Raw genomic sequence first — 21,123 nt, forward strand, 5'->3', positions numbered from 1 at the left:
GTCAGAAAATATACTGAAATGAATGTGTTTGCCTAGCACTGAAAAAATGTTTCCCACGCAGAAAGTCAAATGACGTAAGATCTTTTTAAAGCAAGCATCACTTACCGAGTCTTTTTCCAGTCTCTTCTGTAGCCTTGTCTGCCACTGGACAGCTTGCATGACGATGGCTTCCCACCTTCTCTCAAGGTTTACAATTATCAACTGCATGGACTGGTGATCTGCATTTAGGTTGCAGGTCTCCTGGTCGTCCAGGAGGTGCTGGCATAATCGCAGCACAGAGGCTACCCCGCGACGTCTCTGTTTGATCTCACAGCAAAGGGACTGCAGGACAGAGAGGTGACAGACGTCAGTGTGGAATACTTGCCAAATGAAAACATTAATTATTATCTGATATTTAGTAATGCCTAATCTCTGTCTTACAAGAGTTTTTCAGCTCTTCCATAAATTCCCATGCTTAGCGTCAAAGCTCAGTGTTTTATTTTCAGATAACCACAATCTTAATAGCACAGAAGAAGCAAAGCTACTTTCAGTCTTCTTCAAACAAATGGCATACATAACTAACTGTCTCAATAATGTTGAAAGTTTTATGGTGTAGACTGGTGTATTCTTCCTTTTTCCATTCAAAAGGGACACAAATCTGTAAGGAGGTACCCTGACAGTAATCAACTTCAGAAATTGTTCAGGAAAAAACAGAAAAAAATTATATTCCTACAATCAGAATATATATATATTTATAGAAGAATCAATAGAAATTATGTTTCATATGCACCTTGTCAGCGGAGAAACCTTAAGGAAGAAGAGCAGAGAGGCTGGTATAAAATTCTTTATAGATCTTTTTAGTTATCATAAAATACTTCCAGGATAGTTCTATATTCAAGTAAATGTTGCAGGAATACTATAACTGCATCCTTCTTAAAGATGTGTTATTCATTGCATTTATTTCATCATACAGATTCCATGGCCACAAAGAATGCAGTTTGACCTGAGCTGCATTATGGGAAGCAATCACTAAGCCTAACATTGCTGAGTATTGGTGGGAGTCAGGACCTGCTGTTTATACTCCAGAAACCTACATAATTTCCCTGAGAATCTCATCGAATAGCAGTATAAATAATGCCTCCTCCATGCCAAAACTAAAGAGAGATCTACCACCCAGAAGCACTTGATGGCATGGGGTGCTTTTGAGCATGGTTTTATCTACAAACACAATCACACTATACTCGTTTTACACCAAATCAAGATTTTTATTAACTCATAATACCTTTTTTACAATAATATCTACAAAGCTGGGTTACACAAGGTGCAAATGCTTATGAGTATGACTGCTTTAGCCCAGCTTCTGAGACTTGAAACTTCAGAGCATTGCAGGGTTCAAGTATGCAGCTACTATCACAGGCCTGTGCTACTCCTAACTTTAACCAGGACTGCGCTCCGCACATGGGAGCTTTCCAGATAATTTAAATTGTAACTTGCCAACATCTGTTTCCCTCTGTGGGATGCCACAGATGAAAGTGCATGACCCTGTGAGAAAATCTCAATGATCATCTTTTCTGAAGACAGGGTACTCGCCTTCTAACTGCCAGTTAATCACAATAAGCAAAAAGAAAAGCCACTACCTCTCTCGAATCTGTTCACAAGTGTTAACTGATAAACAAACAGGACATGCACTCCTGAATTTTTTTAGCAAAAGAATAACATTATATAGACAGTGAATTCAAGTTCTGGATTTTTACTTCAGTTTTGCTTTAAAAATGGGAAGTTATACTTAGAGGTGTTGTATGTCAAAGCAGGATTTTGCTGCTGGAAGTATCTGCTTCATCAATAACCCCAAGCTGAAAGTCTAAAGGAAAACAGTGGTACACACATCTGAAAATATGTATCTTTTCTTTGCCTACGGACAGCGTGCAAGTGATTTTTTTATTCAAAGTCTTCAAGAGAAATGACAATTATACCCACAAATGTTGCTGAATTACTAATCTACTTTCACTGGCACAATTGGACTGTTCTAACAGTTAACAGATTGCTTATTAATCAACAAGAGTAAACAAGACAATGCAATCTCATTTAGAGCAGAAGTTTTAATGCCTAAACGTATTTGTGTTCAAAATGTTAATCCCGATCAGGCTTCATTAGAAGGCGTCTGAAAATGATTAAGTGCATTTCATTGTAAAGTACACTGAGTAGTATATCAGCAGGTGGACATTTCATACAGATGTTCCACTTATTGATATAATGCATTCTATAGCTATTTAAATTACCCTAACTCTGTAATAGCTGGAATTCTATTATTTCTATAATGAGAGAACCCTGTACCTTTAATATTTCTGAATTTTAAATAAGGTGAATGACAAATTCCCAAACCACTATTTATGGCAAAATATGACCAGGAATTTTATTATTCAATTTATACCAGAGCTGCATTTTCACTTATGTTTCCTGAACTTGCCCTTATTTATTTTCCAGGGGTTCATTACTAGTTTCCTACATAGTTCTTGATGTAAGCACCACATCTGACACATTTCCTTTCTGATGCCGTTCATTAGCCTAACATCACATCAGAAAAAAAACTACCTAAGGATAAAGTCAGGGTTCTTATTTAACACCGTACAACAGCTAAGCAGTTCAGTGTTATGAAAGCCATGATAAGTTATATACTGATGTCAATTAAATCTATGTAGATCTGCATTAACTTCATGGAAGTCAACAGAGCTCAAAATCTGGCCCCATAACATTAACTTATCTTCTTACCTCTATCTATCTGATTATGTCATCCCTTATAAATATTGTTCATTTTTGATACAATACCATATAATATGATGAGATAAGGAGTATTTCATTCATAAGCTGTTATATGGGAGTTTAAGTGAGGCCTTTACATTGTATTAGCTGAAAGCAGAGCTACAGGACCCAAGTCATCTCTAATTTACGTCAATTTTACACCAGCATAATAACACTAGCTTTACTGAAGCTATTCCTGATTTACATGGCCATGACAGTACAATTAGGCCTATGGCACTTTTGTTTCAATTTTATTACGTGATATTATGGTTAATATTAAACAGGAGAAGAATGAAGTGCTTGTATATAACCGTGTGTTGAAAGGGTTGACTATAGCAATACTTTAAAAGCCAGAGAACTTAATCACGTAGAGACGTCTTTAAATCCTGTGTAATAATACAGGCAACAGTGAATCGAAGCAGTACCATGGTCTGTTGTACAGTGTCCTAAAGGGACACAGTAATTGCCTGTATCCTATGACATGACATCTCATAGCTTTGTATATCCCTTCATGTTCTGCAGCTGTTAAAATATAAATATAAAAACCTGTCAATATGGCAATTGTACATGCAAAGTATGCTTGCCGGCCTACCACAGTCGTCTCTGCAAGTTACATTCTACATTGTGAATTAACAGCTATAATTCATGATTAATTGAAAATAAAAGAGGAAAAGAAAGCAAGCAAAGACAAGATTTTTCTGATAGAGTGTACAGCTGATAAATATCTCTGCTGAGGCCTGGGCTTGATATTCTACAGCTGCTATAGTAAACTGTTTGGTACTTGACAGATCAGAAAATTGGGAGCTGGTCTAAGACTAGACTGAGGAGCCTCACTAAGGCTCTTGTGTGTGAAAGTCTTGCTGAAGTATAAATTAAGAGATCAGATACATTTGATTGTGGCTCCTCACATTATCATGTGTCAACTGAGCTGTGGTAACTGTAAATATACTCCAAACCTTTGCAAATGTGAAGGAAACACATTCACTTAAATCATTTGCAGTGAGACTTAAATTAACGTGTTTGACTTTGTTTGCTGCAGGCTAAGAGCATACAGAGTAACTGCAGCTGCCATGTATGAACTTGACCTTGTGTCTGAATCCTTTGCTTTCTAACAGATACCCTGATAACATTGAGGTGTTATTCATTATAATGTTATTATGAGTCATGTTTTCCCATACTGTGGATTCCTGTCCGTGCTGTCAGAATCTTGGGAGATTTTTCTTCCCTCTGCCTATTCCTATTTTCAGTGCTTTGAAGCTATCACCTGCACAGCTAGAAAGGGCTAGCTGAAACTACTTTCACAGCTTGTTAATATCATGCCTTAAATCATCTGGAAAAGCTCCTGCTGAGTGGAATGACATCAAACACTCCTTCCAAGCCATGGGCTAATGGCACTATCTATGGGGATGGAAGTAGCCATGATCTGAACAGAAGGTGTTCTGCGCAGCTGCATGACTCCTAAGCGAATGGCGTATGACCAGAAACATGTGTGCAGCTGTAGGCAGTGCCAGAGAGTGTGGAAGGCATAGAAAAGGAATATTAGAGCCCCTCGAGCCCCAATCCTCTCCCATGCCTCAGCCTTTGTGCAGTATATCACCGCCTGAGCTATGCAGCACTGCCTATTCTGCATGATTGAAGGACAACGAGGTGAAGCATGCTTTCTCATACAACATGGTAAATGAGTTGGCCACTGAGGCACTGTTACATCAAGGTTCTTGAGGAGGTATTTAATATTAATTGTTTAATATAACTAAGATTCTCAGTGAATTCAGTGGGACTACTTGCGCTTAAAATTAGTTTAAAAGTCACCTCAGTTTAGCTTAAATCCACATAATCCACATGCAACTACCACACAAAATGTTTAGATACAATTTCTGTAGCACCATTTATGGCTTATAGTCGTGGAATTCATTTGTATGGAGTCTAAAGTTGTTTCACCCATTTCTGTCTTTACATTCAGGAATATTAAAGATCCATGTAGAGGTGTCCAGAGCTTTGAAAAGTGGCTGGAAGATGACAAACATTAGCTTACACAGATAGATTTTCTTTGTGCTTTCAGGTTCAGAAGAACTGCCGAGCTATTTTGAGGCAAATGCTATTTCTAGGCTTATGTTGTGTTTCTGTCTATGGGCAATACTAGATGTTCTTAGGAAAGCAAAAGAAGCTCCACTGTAGATAAATCTGGAATTACAAGCTCTGAAAAGAAGTTCCTGCCTAAGCTTGTTCTGTTAATGGTTTCACTCTTTCTCCTTGTTACAAGATGTGTGTATGGGAGGGAAGGAATTATATCCTTCCTATTGCACCAGTTGTTGCCCACAGCTAATGGTGGAACTGTTGTTATTTAGTACAACCATACACAGACATTCAGGCAAAATCTGAAAATGGAAGCTGCGCTTCTCACGACAATGATCAAACTACAACTCTTAAAAAAAAATAATTTACCCTTTTACATGTGCTTTTTGGCTAGTGCAGCACTTCAGCTTTCAACAGAGCTAATGCAAAACCTGAAGAGTCATTGCTAACGTCTCTGACACATGAATATGGGGAAAACAGGAAACAGTACGTCTACAAAGTTTTGGTAAAACTTAGTTCTCAGCATTTTCTGTGAAATGGCAATGCCTGTTGGAACACCTTTTGTCCAGGGTGATGCTTCCCTGTATTTCAAATTTTACTCTTACAGGACACGTGGTGAAAATACCAATTTCTATTAGTGAATAAAAAAGAAGACAAGTAATTCCTCAAAAATATCAGTAAGAAAGTAATTCCTCAAAATAAAAAAGCCAAATGACAAAGACAGGAAATGAATGATGACTTGTCATCTTTTAGAAAAATACTGGCAAACCTGGGTGCTTTTGTTGATTTCAAGGTTAAAAGAAAATGTCAGCTAATACAGGAACTCTACTCAGTTGCAAACTGTGGGACTTAATCTATACTGAAGCTAAATATTCTATAAGTATGCAGTGAAGTGCAAAAAACAGCAATTGAAAAATGACATGATTAAATGGCACAACATGCAATCATTTGCTCTCAATTATATCAATGTATCTTCTTCATTTCAAGGAGTCAGGCAGAAATATTGTTTTTTAAATGCCTCTATTAAATTGGGCACCAATAATAAAATAGATGAGAGTCCTAATAAGCTCATTTACGTAACATACATCAAACACCACAAAACTATTCTCTCCAAACGGGTTTGCTCATAGATCTGTCTCCTGGTTGTCACCAGTCCTGCCTATATTAAAAGATTTTAAAAGCACAAGGCTTTGTGGACCATTCAATGGAAAGAAAACCTTTCTACAACTTTTCTGCTTAACCCTTGAGAGAACTTTAATGCTAATTATGGAAAAAGTACTGATATAATATCTTTGCTGTCACATTTTATTACGATGATGGTCACAACAGAATCTCGGACTGACATTTTAGAAACATCATCTAATTGCAAGTCAGAAACACAGAATGACAGTTTAAAGTAGAATATGACTTCTTTCAAAACAGTGAACTGGTTCTCTTTATTTAAAAGCCATACTTTTAATAGCATTAGAACTATGAAACTGCTACACCAAGGATCTCTCTCTGTAGCTCACTGCATAGCAAAGTATTACAATATTTCTCTGACAAGTCTGAGCACAGCTCACTATATTTCTTAGAAAAATGTCCAGATTTCTAGTGATAAACTTCTCCTTTATATACACATTAAAAAATGACAAAGAACTATAGAAAAAAATATTTCTTTCTTCCTCTAGCTTCAGGAATCTATACAGAAGCTTATACTCTACATATCATTAAGTGCCTAACACTGTTCAGTTAAATATTAACTCACTCAGTTCAGTAGCTATAAAAAAGTACAACAAAATTTGTGTTTATGTTTTTTTCAATCAATAATGCTATTAAATTTATTAATTAGGTAAATATATTTATTTAAAATATTTATTTCAAAATAGCATTCTAATAGTACCTGTGTTCTTTCTCATGTTTCTCTAGAAGCACAATACATGGATTAAAAAACAGTAACTATCCAGAATTGATGCTTCTGGGCTCATTCCATGGAAGTTCCTATTATATCTATATGACATTCTTTAATTTCTTCATTCCATTCCTTATGCTGGTTTAAGTATTTTAAAATATTTGTTTGTAAGAACACAGTCCAGCAGTCTGATACTTAGCTCATATTCGCATGTAACTAGTAATATGTAACATACTTTTCTTCATAAATTAAAAACACTATTAAAATTCTAGACATATAAAACAATATGAAGATTAAGTTACTATAAAAGAAACTATAATAGCTTACAGATTGCTTGTATCATTACTAAAGCGCTGGTATCTATTACAGTGTCTCCCTGGAATAAAGAATGCATTTTTGGCAATAATCTGTTAAAAAAGTGCCCATTATTGTTAAGATGCTCCTATCTTAACTCTAAACTAGTATGCAATTACAGGAAGGTAACTTAGAAAAATGAGAGAAAAAACAGTGTTGGATGTAAATGCATCTTCCCTACTGAACTACAAAGTACCTTTCCTCAAGCCTTTTTTTTGTGTTTCACACAGGCATTAATTAAATTTGTTTTCACACTGAAATATTTTAGGGCTATTTACTGTACACTGCAAAGTTGGGGTTAACTTCTAGGTGATAAGCCAAGTCATTTGGATGGAGGAGTAAAGATGATGGAAGAAGGATCCATTTTTCTAATCTGGTTCTCTTTTTATTTCTAAATGCCTTCAGTTCACGTCCTCTTTTCATTCAGTCTGGGAAGAACCTCCTTCCAGAGAAACAGATCCAAAAGAAAAATACTGAAAGAAGTGGTACAATTTGTCAGGTCAGCTCCCCTTCACTGTCCCCCTCCCTAATGCTAAAATAAAAGTAGGGAAAGCATCGGACAGGTGTGACGAATATCAGTGCTGTGTTTGGCTTTTGTAATGAATCCTGAAGCACGTTACCCCCCAAAACTCATTTGCCTGTAGTGGACATTACAAATTTGAAATTTTTGCTAGGTCACTACACTTGGCAGACCTTAAATGAACGTAGGTTGAAATTCAGGAGAAGAAACAACTTAAGGTACAGGTAAAAATCTTCTAGTATCAAGTGAGACATAAGTTGGGCTGGACTTTACTTCCAATTGTTGGAATTCACTTACATATACAAGCTTGAAATAAATTAAGTCTCTCAACAAACATCAAAAGCAAGATGCAAAGAAACTCTTCAACTGGCTGAAAAGAGTTAGGTACGTGAATTTCACCCATGTTTAATGAATAGCTAAAACTGTTAACTTGGCATCCTGCCTCAGAGCCATCTAACAAGTTGCAAAGGAAAAACTTCATTGCATGGAGATATGTCAATACCTGTAACCCTCAGGCTGAGGTTCAGATGTTGATATTGTACTTGCTCCCTTTCTTAATCTAGTTTCCCCACAGATGGTAGACCAATGCATTTTGGTTGTCCCTGTGCAAGGGCCCTGATATATTCCAAACTGTGGTGAAAGTTCATCCTACTCTGAATGACAGGAGAAGAGCATCCTGCAGTTCATTGGTATTACCTTCTTATAGGAAAACAGTGAATATAAAACAAATTAGACCAGTTTTTCAGAGGCTTTGTACCGCAGAGTGGCAGGAAGATAAACACATCTAACGAGTAAGGAAAAAGATTTCCTCTGTTTCCTTTGTTGTTTCTGGGAAGCAATTTTAACCTGGATGCAAAAATGTACAGCCTGATCTGCTCAGGAGTAAAAAGAGAAAAAGATATGGTGCTTTCATGTGTATCCATATATGCCACTGACAACAAGCAGGCTTTTCTAGAAATGGTGTTCCTCATCTTATTTCAAAAATAAAATAACCCACCCCAGAATGGATTAGTCATTAAATAAAAATATTATTTTAATTCTTTTGCCATATCTTAATCATAAATACATACACACTTTTTGATTTCAGCATAAGAAAAAACTAAAAGTCCTCAACAAGGACAGTTACTTGCAGTACAATCAACCAGAGCCTGGCAGCATTGCACTGAGGTAGATTCATCCATCCATGAGGATAGGCAGTATCTTACTTGCATAAGTTTTATGCAAATGTTTGCACAAATATGTTAAGTTTTAAATTGGCATTAACTTGCTTCTTGTACAAATTAGGAAGACATATTTGGGACAGCCAAGGCTGGAATTAGAGGTGAGGACAGAAGCAGGTGATGTGGTCAAGATGAACTGTGATTAGGAGTAAGAAGGTTAAGGGTTGCCAAAACCCACAGGTCTGGATGAGATGACTCTTAATGTATGATGCTCTTAAAAGGCTCCTCATTACTCAGATTAATGAACTTTCCACAGCCCGGACAGACAGGTTGGCATAAGGAGACCAGACAGGAAAGACAAGAGGATAGAAAACATGCTTTCTTTCCTTCAGTGAAGCTTAAAATAGAGAACACAATGAGGTTGCTTTTTTGTGCTCTGAACGGGAAAATAAGCATCACTGACAAGGGGAAAGTTGGTACACTACAACTGACAATGCATTGCCCTCAGTTGGTGAAAAGCACAAAAAAATCCATCAGATTAGAGGCCAAGCCTTCAGTTTTAGTCTGAGATGAGGAAATACAGCACTTTCCTAGCAGTGCAGTAAGGGAATCATTCTGTGAAGGAATCTACATACACAGTTAATTTTTTCCATTGACTTTATGCAGTAGGTATAATCCACACTGTTCTGCTGTCTCTAGTAATATGTTGCCAGTCTGCAAATCTCATTCCTGACTGACATCTCATACTTGTGATACCTAATATACCTGATAAGGACTGCAATAATGCTTCAGAATGTATACTGAAGGCCTGTTCTTTTTACACTCATATTCCTACTCACACTGAATTACACTGTACCCTTCAAATAATTCTGCTGAAATCAATGGGTTCCCTGGCAGTATGCACTGATTTTTGGCGTGAATACCAGGTACTAATATGGTCTGTAAAACTATTCCCTGTTGGGAAGGTGATCTGTTATCTTACATGTAAAGATGAAACTTGGGAAACCTATCTGGTACTGAGGCCAAAATTAGGAAACAGTCTGCTAGGTCAGTGATCCACCACTTAAAGAAAAAACTCCTTAGTAGTATTTAATGGCTCCACAGAACATTATTAAATCAATAATCCACGAATATTGGAGAGATTAGCACCTGAGAATGCAATCCTATGGCTCCAAAGGGGCAGTTATAGACAACCAAACTATAATCACAGGCAGTAGTTACAAAGTGGACCTTTACGGAGATAGATAGTACAGTGAATTTTTGTTAGCTCTCATATATTTCCAGTCCAGACTGTACTTATTTTTCTATATGCTATCACTAACAAAAGAAATAAAGCTGAGAGACCCATAGTAGGACAACAAGCAGTAGAATTTTCTAGGAGTCACTTGGGTGGGTCCAAAGAAGAAAAACAATTACATCTTCAGAGATGTTGACAGTAACAAGTGTTGGAACTAAGAATGTTTTCTCAAAAGAAGCCAAGTTACCTGTTCTCACTTCCACATATCTGACTCTTCAAGACACCATGACTGAGATGTGAAATATAGCTGAAAATCTGCAGATGTCCATGATGAGAAAGGGTGGAAAAGGAACTGTAAGCCATTTGCCATAACAAAATTCCAGGTTTTATTTTGCAGTGGACAGTTTTTCTGTAAGCCAGGATGTCCTCTGTGTTACTCTGCTTGAGTCAGACCTTGAGTCTCACATGCCCACTCATGCCATGAGAATTAAATGCAGACCATCCCTGTACAGTAAGGGAGACAGGGACGAGTGTGTCTCAGCCCCATTGCTTCCTTCTGACCAGCTGTAGCTAACAAGAAGGCCAGTGGTTCAGACAAGCACCCTATTGCATTTTCAGGAGGACTGAGAGGGAAATTGGGGCTCAACTCTTTTGGGAAAGAAATAAGCCTGTATTTAGTGTGGGAGAACCTCATGGATATTAGAAGTCAATCTTTCTGAGTTGGGATTGCAGTTGTCTTGAAACCTTCCAGATGCTCAAGTCTTAACGGTATTCCTGCTGACTCCTTGAATGGGACTGAGCTAATCTAATGGAGAAGTCTACATCTGAGCTGGTCATTTAGAAGCAGGCATTCTGAGGTTCATCTCCTTTATAGGCAGATGTCTAAAACAGCAGAGATAAATTGCATGCTGGAAATACTTATTTCTTTCCAATTACTATAAAGAAAACTCAGACAGAAATCTCAACACTGCAGGTGTCTAAAGTTTGCCTGTTTTATCCTGCCTCTACCATATGGTTATGCTGACTGCAGGGTAATCATCTTGGTAAATCGGAAATAAGGGAATGGTGCACAAAAAGAGAGAAAACAAGAAAGTAAAATATGAACTAGTAGTCTAAAAATAGCCACCAGGCCATTCTCTCTTATCAGAGGATTCAGTGCATTGCCATATCTGAGCTCAGCTGAATTCAGGGCTCAATGCAAAAATAAAAACAAGATCATACTACAATAACATAATAGTTTCTAACCTCCTCCCCACCCCCTAGTCTTCATCCAGAAGCTTACTGCCACTACCAAATTCGAACTGGATGCAGATGTTTTATGACACATCTGTGCAAACCCACAGCGTACCAGATCTAACCATCTCTTGTGGCTAGATCTTCTGTATCCCTTTTTTCTCCCAATGATAGCCAGTAAAGGCAGCCCTAAGGCAGAAATGATTTGTGTGGAAAAAGGGTTTTAGATAATCAGATAGCACTTATAATTAATTTTGAGATTTTGACTGCTTAAAAACGAAGTAGCAAGTAATAAAACTCAGAAATTCACAGTTCAAGGCTCAGGCAAAATAGGATGATGGAATGAAAACTGCTATCTCAGATAGGATATTTAGTTCTAAATGGGAATTATAATTCATATTATTGTTCCCTTTAATGGAGAGGTCTTATGGAAACACAAAAAGAACTTTCCTGGAAAGTAATAAGTATATTAAACTGAAATTTGAAATATAAGACATCTCTACTTCTTGGAGTTAGGGCCAAAATACCACATTTTTGACAAAAAAATACGTACAGCAGCCTTATTGTAAAGACGTGTAGCACCAAAAGGTTGGATTCTCATATAAGTGCTCTACAGAAGTGCTCTTTGGGATGGTGGGTCATGTAAATTCAGCTGGAGTTCACTTCAATCCTTTGTAAATGGCACCAAGCTGCATTTGACTTTGGAATCCTATCTTTTTTTCATAAGGTATATTACTGTATGACTTCCAGTTTCTTAAAATTTAATCCAAACAGAATTTGGGTAAATGTTTCTTCATCTGTGAAAAGATTTAGGGTGCTGAAGCCACACTCTCTTTTTGAGAAATTTATTAAAATTATTACAACAGGGTTTTTTAAATCATCTTAGGCGTATAAAAAAGATTAAATACTGCTTCACTTATTTTGGGCTTTCTTTTGGAAACTGTTTTGCATGCTTTTGTTATATGAACATTGAATTTCTGTAATTCTTTGATTGCAGCTCTGCCAGCTACATCATTCCAAAAATCGCAAAGGATCCAAAATGCAGTAGTGAAAGTGACTCCTGGCACCTGTAGGAACTGTTAACACATTTGTCCAATCTCTAAATCTCTGAGTCTTTAAACTGTTACTCAAAGTTAAAATTTGTCTTTTATTTCAGTATGGCTATAATGTTATATGCTCTGAGACTCTGTTTTATTAGATAGAATTCTGTTTAACCGAACTGCTTTTAAGACGGGTAAAGCTGACTATCATGTAAAGCTTTCAGTTACAATGAAAAGCATCATACAAAGGTATTGATTAACTGACTGATTATTACCAATGCCATCTATACTTTTTCAACAGAAAGTTCAGCTGCTTTAGGCATCAGAGAAATAAGAGATGGTTCTGAGAAATACTTTTTTTTTAAATGACATTGCATCACCTGCTATGCTCAATCGCAAACTTAGTGGAAAACTCACACATTTCTGAGTGAGTCTAGTCATTAAAAGTACAGTCAGCAGCATTTGCTATTTTACACTATTTAGAAGGCAAACAGAAATGGCTACGAATACTGCTAGCTATGGAATTCAATTCAACACCATTGACTTCTAGAAATGTTAACTGAGAAAATCTTTCCAATATTTTTTGGTACAAAAAGGCAGTCTGATTTCTGGAATGAATACACTGACAAGTCAGTGGGAAATACAGGCTTTACAAACCGCTGAAAATCAGGCCACTCTTTTTTAAAGGCCCAAATACAGATTTTGGAGACAGGTAGCTCCTGTAGTCACAGTGTAGCATGTTGCTTATTGGTTAACATAAAACCAGATCAGAAAACTACAAGACATACATTATTGTTGCCAAAGAACGTCATGTCAGAAAACATCTGTTAACGTCCTGTTCCAATGTTTTAACCAAGGCTGGAGGGGAAAGAGAACAGGGTATTTTATAAATTTGACTACCAACAAGTAACAGAAGCTTTTTCAGTTCCGCACGCGTGAGAATGGATTCTGAGATGGACAGATCCTTGCAAGTCTGAGCTGCTTCTTCAATGGCTGGTCTGTGAGCCAAAGCCAAACCAACTACCTTTTTGACGGTGGCAGATCATTTCCCTATATTGAACACTTGGAGTTGTGAGTTTTATGACAAGTGACAGAAATGTATGACTAATTATTTAGACTCCCTTGCTCTCTTTTGGAGGGTATTTTGCACAGAAAACAGCATGCTTTTTGATGCCCCAGACACATAAAAACAAATGTGGCAGAACACTCCTACTTACAAGCCAACAAGCACACAAATTTCTGGCTAGACTCTACTCAAATAACGAGATTTAGTAAAACTTTCATGAAAGAATGTGAATTTCTTTTTATTATTGCTCCTCATCCTTTCCTGCTCCAAGTCTCTCCTGACCCACAAAACTGCCATACATCATTAGGTTAGGAAATCAGCTTTGCCAATTATTAGTCTCGTGACATTAGGTCTTTCAGCTGCTAGAATTATGTGTTTACCTGAGAATCTTGTATTTCATTTAGCAAGTATGTTTCTTGTTCCTTATAGTTTCAGTGAAAAGCTGGAGAATATGAACTCTAAGGACTCAAAAGGCAGAACAGAAATAAAAAAATGAATAAATAAAATAAATGTATATGCTCGTAGTTACAGAGATATCTTGAATATTAAGTCAATCTCTTGATTTTCTTAGTGTTTTTCATATGTTTTTCAAGTTGCAACAGAAGAAAACAAGTCAGGACTAAGAGATCCATATTCCCTCCTTTACAGCAATAAACTTCCATGCTGAACAGCTGCTCTTTACTCTTTCCCCCTATTTGACAGCAGCCTGGGTTAGGCTAAGTTTGGAATCTCACTTAATGTTGCTGTGAAATGGCCAGCAAGTGTCACTATAGACTGAAGTAAAGCTCATGCTTTTCCTTCAGAATCAAATGTGAAAATGTCTGAGGCACCCAGTGGCACTGAAAGCTGGTGGAATGAGTGACCAAATGGCTCTGCAGATCAGCTGCACACTGTGCTGCATAGAGATTACGGAGCTGACTAAAGTACACCACAGAGTTTCCCCAAAACCAAAAAAACCCACAAGTTGGGTGATGGCTGCAATTAATAAAATTCTAATAATTCTAGTACCTAACTACTCTAATAATAATGGAAGAAACCAACCAAACATATCCAGCAGGAATTGAACTTTAAATGTAAACAAGTAACCGTGGTTAGCACAAGAAAGCAGTCTGATTTTATCACACATGAAAATGGAATATATTGAGAAGTAATCTAGAGGAAGGAAGGAAGGACAGCCTTGTGGTTAGAGCAGAAGATTAGGGTCACAGTAGCTGGGTTCTATCGTAACACAGCCATTGACTTTCTGTAAAAGCCTGGAGAAGTCACTTAATCTCCTTGCATTTTACTTCCCTCATTTCTAAAAAGGGGCTAATAATACCTACCTTAAAGGTTCATTGAGACTTAATTCAGTAATGTTTGTACAGCATGTACAGGTCCTTCATTGGATGGTACTATAGAAATGCTAAGTATTATTATTGCACAGTAATATCCCAAAAGAAAATTAATGCAGCAGTACAGTCTTTAATAAAAAGAACATTCCAGTTAATATGACATGAATTTTTATAAAAGAAAACAAAGAAATCAAAATAACTACGTACTAGTGAATTTAACAACCTCTCCTTCCAACACAGTTTCTCATCTTGGGTCCCAGCTGCATATGAACTATACATTCAATTCGTCCTCCAATTGCAAAATGAAAGGAGAACACCCTGAAAAATTAAATAACTGTTTTTCCTAAGGCATAAGTGTAATTTGAAATATAATGTGATAGAATGAAAATCAACAGCATTGTTGAGTTTATTTTATTAAAAATGTTTCTCTGTGTACCGTGGCTATGTGCATAATCAGGATGGTGCAGTACAATAAATTTCCATTAGGAAACAATGATTCACTTACCACAGTGAAAGCAGTAATAAGGTTAAACTCTTAAGTTAAGTGGAAAGTAAGTCAAACTAAACCCCAGCAGGTTTCCTACTAGTGGCATAGCTAATGTTTTTGAAAATGTTCTAAATGTTCTTTCTCAAATATATGTATTATACATTGCAGTATTGTTAATTATATCCATTTTCTCTTTTATACACTTCCCCAGGAGATCAGTGAAGAATGGAAAACTTACTTATAGGGGATTTCAGATTTAATGAGACAAAGATGGTTTTAATATATATGACAAAGTGATGTGCTCTTACCATATTTGATAGGTAATTATTTTTTATACTCGAATGGCTACCATTTTGAAAATAATTAATGTATTATTTATGTAATTAATAGATAATCAACCAAGTAATGAAATACTCTGGTTACAACATGGTGGATGGTACTATTCTGTTTAACATTTCTAGAGTTTTTGGCATAACATCATTTCTTATACATTTTAAAACATTTTATCTGAAAGTTTTATGCGCATCCCGAATATGTAAGAAACATTGCTATGGTATTTCTGTTCATGTATATATATCTGGCTAAGACTTTAAAAATACATTTTTTTGAAATTAGATTTTAAAATCCATAGTTAGGCACTTAAATAAATGCCATAATTTTCCAGAGAAATAACAAGCATCCAGCATTTCCTACTGAAAATATGGACCTATTGCTGGAAGATTCTTCAGGTCTATCAACAGTCCTGTATTAGGATTTAAATTAGCATTTAAATCTACTCACAGAACAAACAGAATCAGCATGAATATTTGGGTTTTTTTCATCATTAGCAGAAGACTACCAACCAGAAAAAACAAAACAATATGAATGTCATAGCCAAACTTAAAATTGCATGCAAAGGGACATGGTCAGAAACTTGAAAAGAGAAAAAACTTTATCTACTTTGACACAACCTTCTTACTAACCCTTATAAAAAGAGGAAGACTTAGAGAATATCTAACTGGGAAGACCGTTGCTTTTCCTGCAGTTATTTCCTTGAACACCTGTGTAAAGATTATTTGTTTAAATTGTTTCCTACCTGTCCTTTGAGGTGAATACTTAATAAACTGTTCGGCACGTGAAGAGTACTGTTGCCCTAGACGCCCTGATGTGCTAGTGGAAGAGAAAAACCTCTTTACCTCTAAAGCTCCACAATTACTCATGATTTCTTTCTTATTTCTTTGGTCAAAGATCACCTGCAGAGTAAAGTGACCTGTGATGATGACACAGGTGAGTGACTGTTTAAAAGTGATAGCTACGATCAGAAGAAAATCACATGGTTCAACCAAGTTTGTCTGCTAACTTAACAGCACTCTTTCCTAAATTGTCTCACTAGTTTTGGGGAATGGAACAAAAGATAGACCTCCACAAAGTCACTGGCAAAGCTGAATCTTGGCCTTCAGCTGAAGGAGCTAACCAGTCAGAAAATAGCATAATGACTACAATTCTTTTCCTTCCTTTCCATAACTCTCCAGGCTTAGGCTCAAGAGGTGGTCCAGACTGCTGCAAATCTTACAGTGTACATGTCTTTTTCCACATACCTGTTCACACCAAACCTGAGTGTTTTCTCAGGTAGGCTAAATTTATACCTCTGTAAATGTGATTTCAAAGGGGCTATTCTTAATTTATATGTGCAGAGAAATAGGCTATTAAACTGAACATCACACAACACATTAATTAAAATAAACTGTTGTGGGAAGTGAAATAAATAGTGAGGCTTTTCATGGCAAAACCCAAGTTTATAGTCAGGCAGAATGGAAGACCCATATTGCTTTTCAAATTTTGGTATTATTAACCCTCTAAATAGTCTAAAAAACAGATGTCATTGTTATCAATAAAATCCAAAATGAATGAACACATGGTGCAAAAATGTAGGTGAAAATAGGAATGTATGATTACATATGTACATGCACTGGATTATTTTATGTATCAGATAAATATTTTATCCTACTATAAAGAGAAGTCTCTCTATGAAAACTATGATTGTTTTTTTATTACCTTAAAATATTGCAGTTGTTTCTCAGCATTCATTGTTCCTTCATTTTCTTGTCTCAGACAGGAATTGAAGATGAAAAGCTCCGTATCTCTCAGCCACCCTTTCAGCTCTTTGATCCTGACCTCCAGCTGCCTTACCAGGCTGCCGCTTTCAGGCGAGAGCAGGTCACGTGGACCTAACCCACTGTGCCCTACCATTGTGTCTTGGATCTTCTCTCCTAGGGTTTTCTAATGCATCAGATAAAGAAAACACAGATTAGTCTTATGTACCAAAACATATACAGGTTAGTGTGAAACAAGAAGCATCTGTTAGATGACTAGAGATGTTTGTTTTTAATTACTACTAATATCAATTCATTTCATTGTTTGTATCCTTGTTTCAATCAATTTCATTCTTTGCATCCTTCTTTCTCACTTATGCCCCAGTGCTGCTCTCTCTGCAGTCATTGGACAAGCCCTTTGACTTTGCTGGAGGCATGATAAATCCATGTTTTTAAGAATCGCTATGGACAAAGAGGACAAAATGGGACATAACTTTGCAAAGTAGCTTCCTACAGAATTTGTCAGTTGCCTTACACATCTCTGACAGTAAGACTTACTGGTTCCTAGGCAGTGAGAATGGAAAACACGGCAAGCACTGAATTCACCAAAGTTTTATCCAAGGTACAGTCTACATTTTTAAGGAAACACTGAAATATTAAAATGCTTTTTTGAGGTGTGAGCTGTCAGGTTATGGTTTCCAAACTTGTAGCCCTAAGGTTGTATATAGGAACAGTCAGATAACAAAAGAGCTTGTTTGCTGTTAAAAGTGGAAGAACTCACTCAGACACCAATAGGCTAGACACTGCACAGCCTCAATGTTCCTGAACATCAAGCCAGTTATTTAGGTAACTAAATTTGGATTTAAGTTCTCCATGTTAAGCATCCACTTGAAAAATAATGGACCAGAATAAACATTCACATCTGATCTAATGAAATTAACTTCCTACAGCTTTTCAGGGTAGTATTTCTAATAAGAGAGCCACTGAATAACATTTTGATAGTGGATGTTGTGAGCATGATGAATATTCTGAAGGGGCCAAGGATAGAAAGTTACCTTCCTTTTCAGTATTTTGAAAGGCAATCCTTTAACATCACAAGGGAGATATACTGTTGCCTGCTTCTTCTATGCCAAGCTGTATTTTATCTGACCTATAAGAGGCTGTCAGTCTGACACTTATTATAAGCACTAGATCTGTATTACTGATTCTGGAATATTGAATATACACTGACAATCACATCCAATAACCTTTTAAACTGATAATTAGCAGTGGTTAATTGTTGTAACATGAAGATACAGTTTTAGGTGACCCAGTATGGCTTTCTGTTGAAAATACATGCTTTAGAAAGTCACTGGAATATAATTTATAATGATGAAATTAGCCTCCAAAAATAAGCTTTAAAACACAAATAAAATTAGATCAACAGACATTAATCTATTACGTAGCATTCTGTAAATAACATCTTTAGGAGATCATAACTGCAAAACATGCTTTCTTGGCAACACCCTTCTATTTTCATGGTGCAAATACTGATAATTTGAAGACCCTCAGTGGAATCCAGCACTAGCTATTGTTTTTATGCTGTAACAAAAGTAGCAGCAGGAGGCGAAATCAATGCCCTTGGAGGGTAGGGTCACAAAAAAGAATTTATTGCCACTTTTTTGTTCTAGAACAGTTTGCAATCATAAATTCTTCATAAACAGAATACTTCAGAGAATGGTCCGTCTTCATAAATATACGACAGAGGACATCAATTTCATTTAATTCACAATTTGTGTCAGCACAGCAGATGCCAATGCCTGCCTTGATAGGGTTGTTTAATATGCAATTGAGACAGAGTAATATTCAGCACAGGGGACAAAATTTCACAGATTAAACTGTACGCACCACTGACATTTCATTCTAATGTATTTCCATTCCACACTGTTCACCTTAGATGAAAGTAATATTAAAAACCATATCCCTCTATTTTACCATTGTTAGAAGTTAAAATCCTTGTCTTTAATTTTTTTCATGCCAATTAAAATGTAATCATGCCAATTAAAACAGTATGCCTAGTGCTGTTAGTTTCCGCAGAGGTTTTTATTAAATTATACGAAACTCTATCAAACTCTGCTTATTATTCATGAAATTTTATTTAGCAGGAAAAAAGTAATACTTATTTTTTATTTTGCTGTAAATGCTGAAATTAATGGCAAAATTTAATCTAAAGGTATATTTTGATTTTAACATACTGAGAAACGATTTTTTTTAAGAAAGAGTATTTCCAGACTTTTAGAATTATTGATCAGTTGCTTATCTCAAAGTTTTATAACCTACCAGCTGTAATCAGTGCCACTGAATTAAACTGATTAAATACATTAAAAGTCATAAATGTAAGGCTTACAACGAAAATGAAAAAAAAAAAGCTGTCATGCTTATATTTAAAAAAATGGGTTAGCAAGACCTGTTTCATATTAGCAGTAAATTTACTTATGTTCAAATACGGTGAAAATGTATCTGGTGATGCTGCACATTACTTTTTACAAGTAATAAACCAACTAGGTGTAAGATGACTTCTATCATTTTCTGACAATTTCTGCATTTAAAGAATCAAGTAATTAGAAACAGCCATGATCAACTAAAAAAGCCCCACCCTCTGTAAAGTGGTTATTGCATTACCAAATAAGCTAAAGTGACACAAGTCAGTATTTAAAATGATGTTGGCAGGTTGTACATACAGCTTACTTGTAATATATTAGAAATGCTTTTTAAACTAAGATAATAGCATGCAAAATTATGCAATATAACCGTATTGCTAATATCATACATCTATAATTAATCATTTAAAGTAATTTATAAATTTATCTTACCCTTGATTTGAAGTGAAGGCAATTAAGGAGAGAAGTGGATGGAAAAATATATAGTTTGACCTCTCTCTCTCTCAGCTGTTTTACAACAATAGGACAATAGTGTCTCCTGCACGGTGCCATCACTGGTCTCTGGGTAACAGAATCACTATATTGCTTTTTTTGCCAGATTCTTGTATCTCACTCTTTGGCTGAGACCCAGCCCATCATAGCGTGAAATGAATTACATGAAACTTTTTTTGGCTTTTGTCAAAAGTGAGCTGAATACAGCAGCATGAAACACATCCCTGGCTGTATTCTTAGCTTCAGGTATTCAGATTTGTACTGAATTTGCATATTTGTTTTTGAGCCATCAGTGTGACCTGAAATATGCAGTGACAACCCCACTTTTCATCTTAAGGGTATAGTAAATAGTTAAACAGTAGATGTCTCTAACATGTACCTTCAGAATAAATTCTATTAACATTCACTCAAGCATGACAGTCAGTGTATATCAGATATACTGCATTATAGTTGACTTGGTGCATACCCATAATACACGGCATATTTTACTTACATTTTTTATGTATTAAAGAACTAAAATTATTAAAGTCAGACAGGAGACAAGCATGGAATAAAAAAAAATCAACAGAAGAGGAAAATACTATGGAGTTTCTATAATAGCATGAGTAGCTTGTTTGAAATGTACGTGGCGAATTGAAAGAGAGAGATATTTGTGCCTGAAATTAGAAATCAGACAGACAGCGTACTTCAACACACAAAAATGTACACATAACCCACAAACAGTAATAAAAATGCAAATACCCCAAGCAGTTCCCATTTTTCATTAATTGAATCCACTTTTTCAAGGAGATCATTTGGTAGTAAAACACCACTTTTCTTCAGAGCCTCAACCTTACTAAGCAGTTCCATCTTTTTCGGGAGCCTGATTGACATTTCTACATTGTATCTCTAAAACAAAAAAAAAAGATAATATTAGCTGCTGAGAAGGGTTTTCTCTATAAAAATTTAAACATTAATTCTATATGCCCA

The 21,123-nt window shown here is 36.1% G+C and overlaps 1 protein-coding gene across 3 annotated transcripts in view; it reads right to left on the reverse strand.

The window, feature by feature from the left end:
* Positions 1–21,123, reverse strand: part of AKAP6 (A-kinase anchoring protein 6) — a 289,951-nt gene that overhangs the window by 29,980 nt on the left and 238,848 nt on the right. For all 3 annotated transcript variants that reach the window (XM_026095076.2, XM_026095075.2, XM_026095073.2), the window contains exons 10-12: positions 20,896–21,042; positions 17,205–17,429; positions 106–321 (exon numbers count right to left, since the gene is read on the reverse strand). In XM_026095076.2, the coding sequence (XP_025950861.2) occupies positions 106–321; positions 17,205–17,429; positions 20,896–21,042 (588 nt within the window). The remainder of the gene's footprint in view (positions 1–105; positions 322–17,204; positions 17,430–20,895; positions 21,043–21,123) is intronic.

The sequence above is a fragment of the Dromaius novaehollandiae genome, chromosome 5, assembly GCF_036370855.1.
Source record: "Dromaius novaehollandiae isolate bDroNov1 chromosome 5, bDroNov1.hap1, whole genome shotgun sequence".
NCBI classification, from domain to species: Eukaryota; Metazoa; Chordata; class Aves; order Casuariiformes; family Dromaiidae; genus Dromaius; species Dromaius novaehollandiae.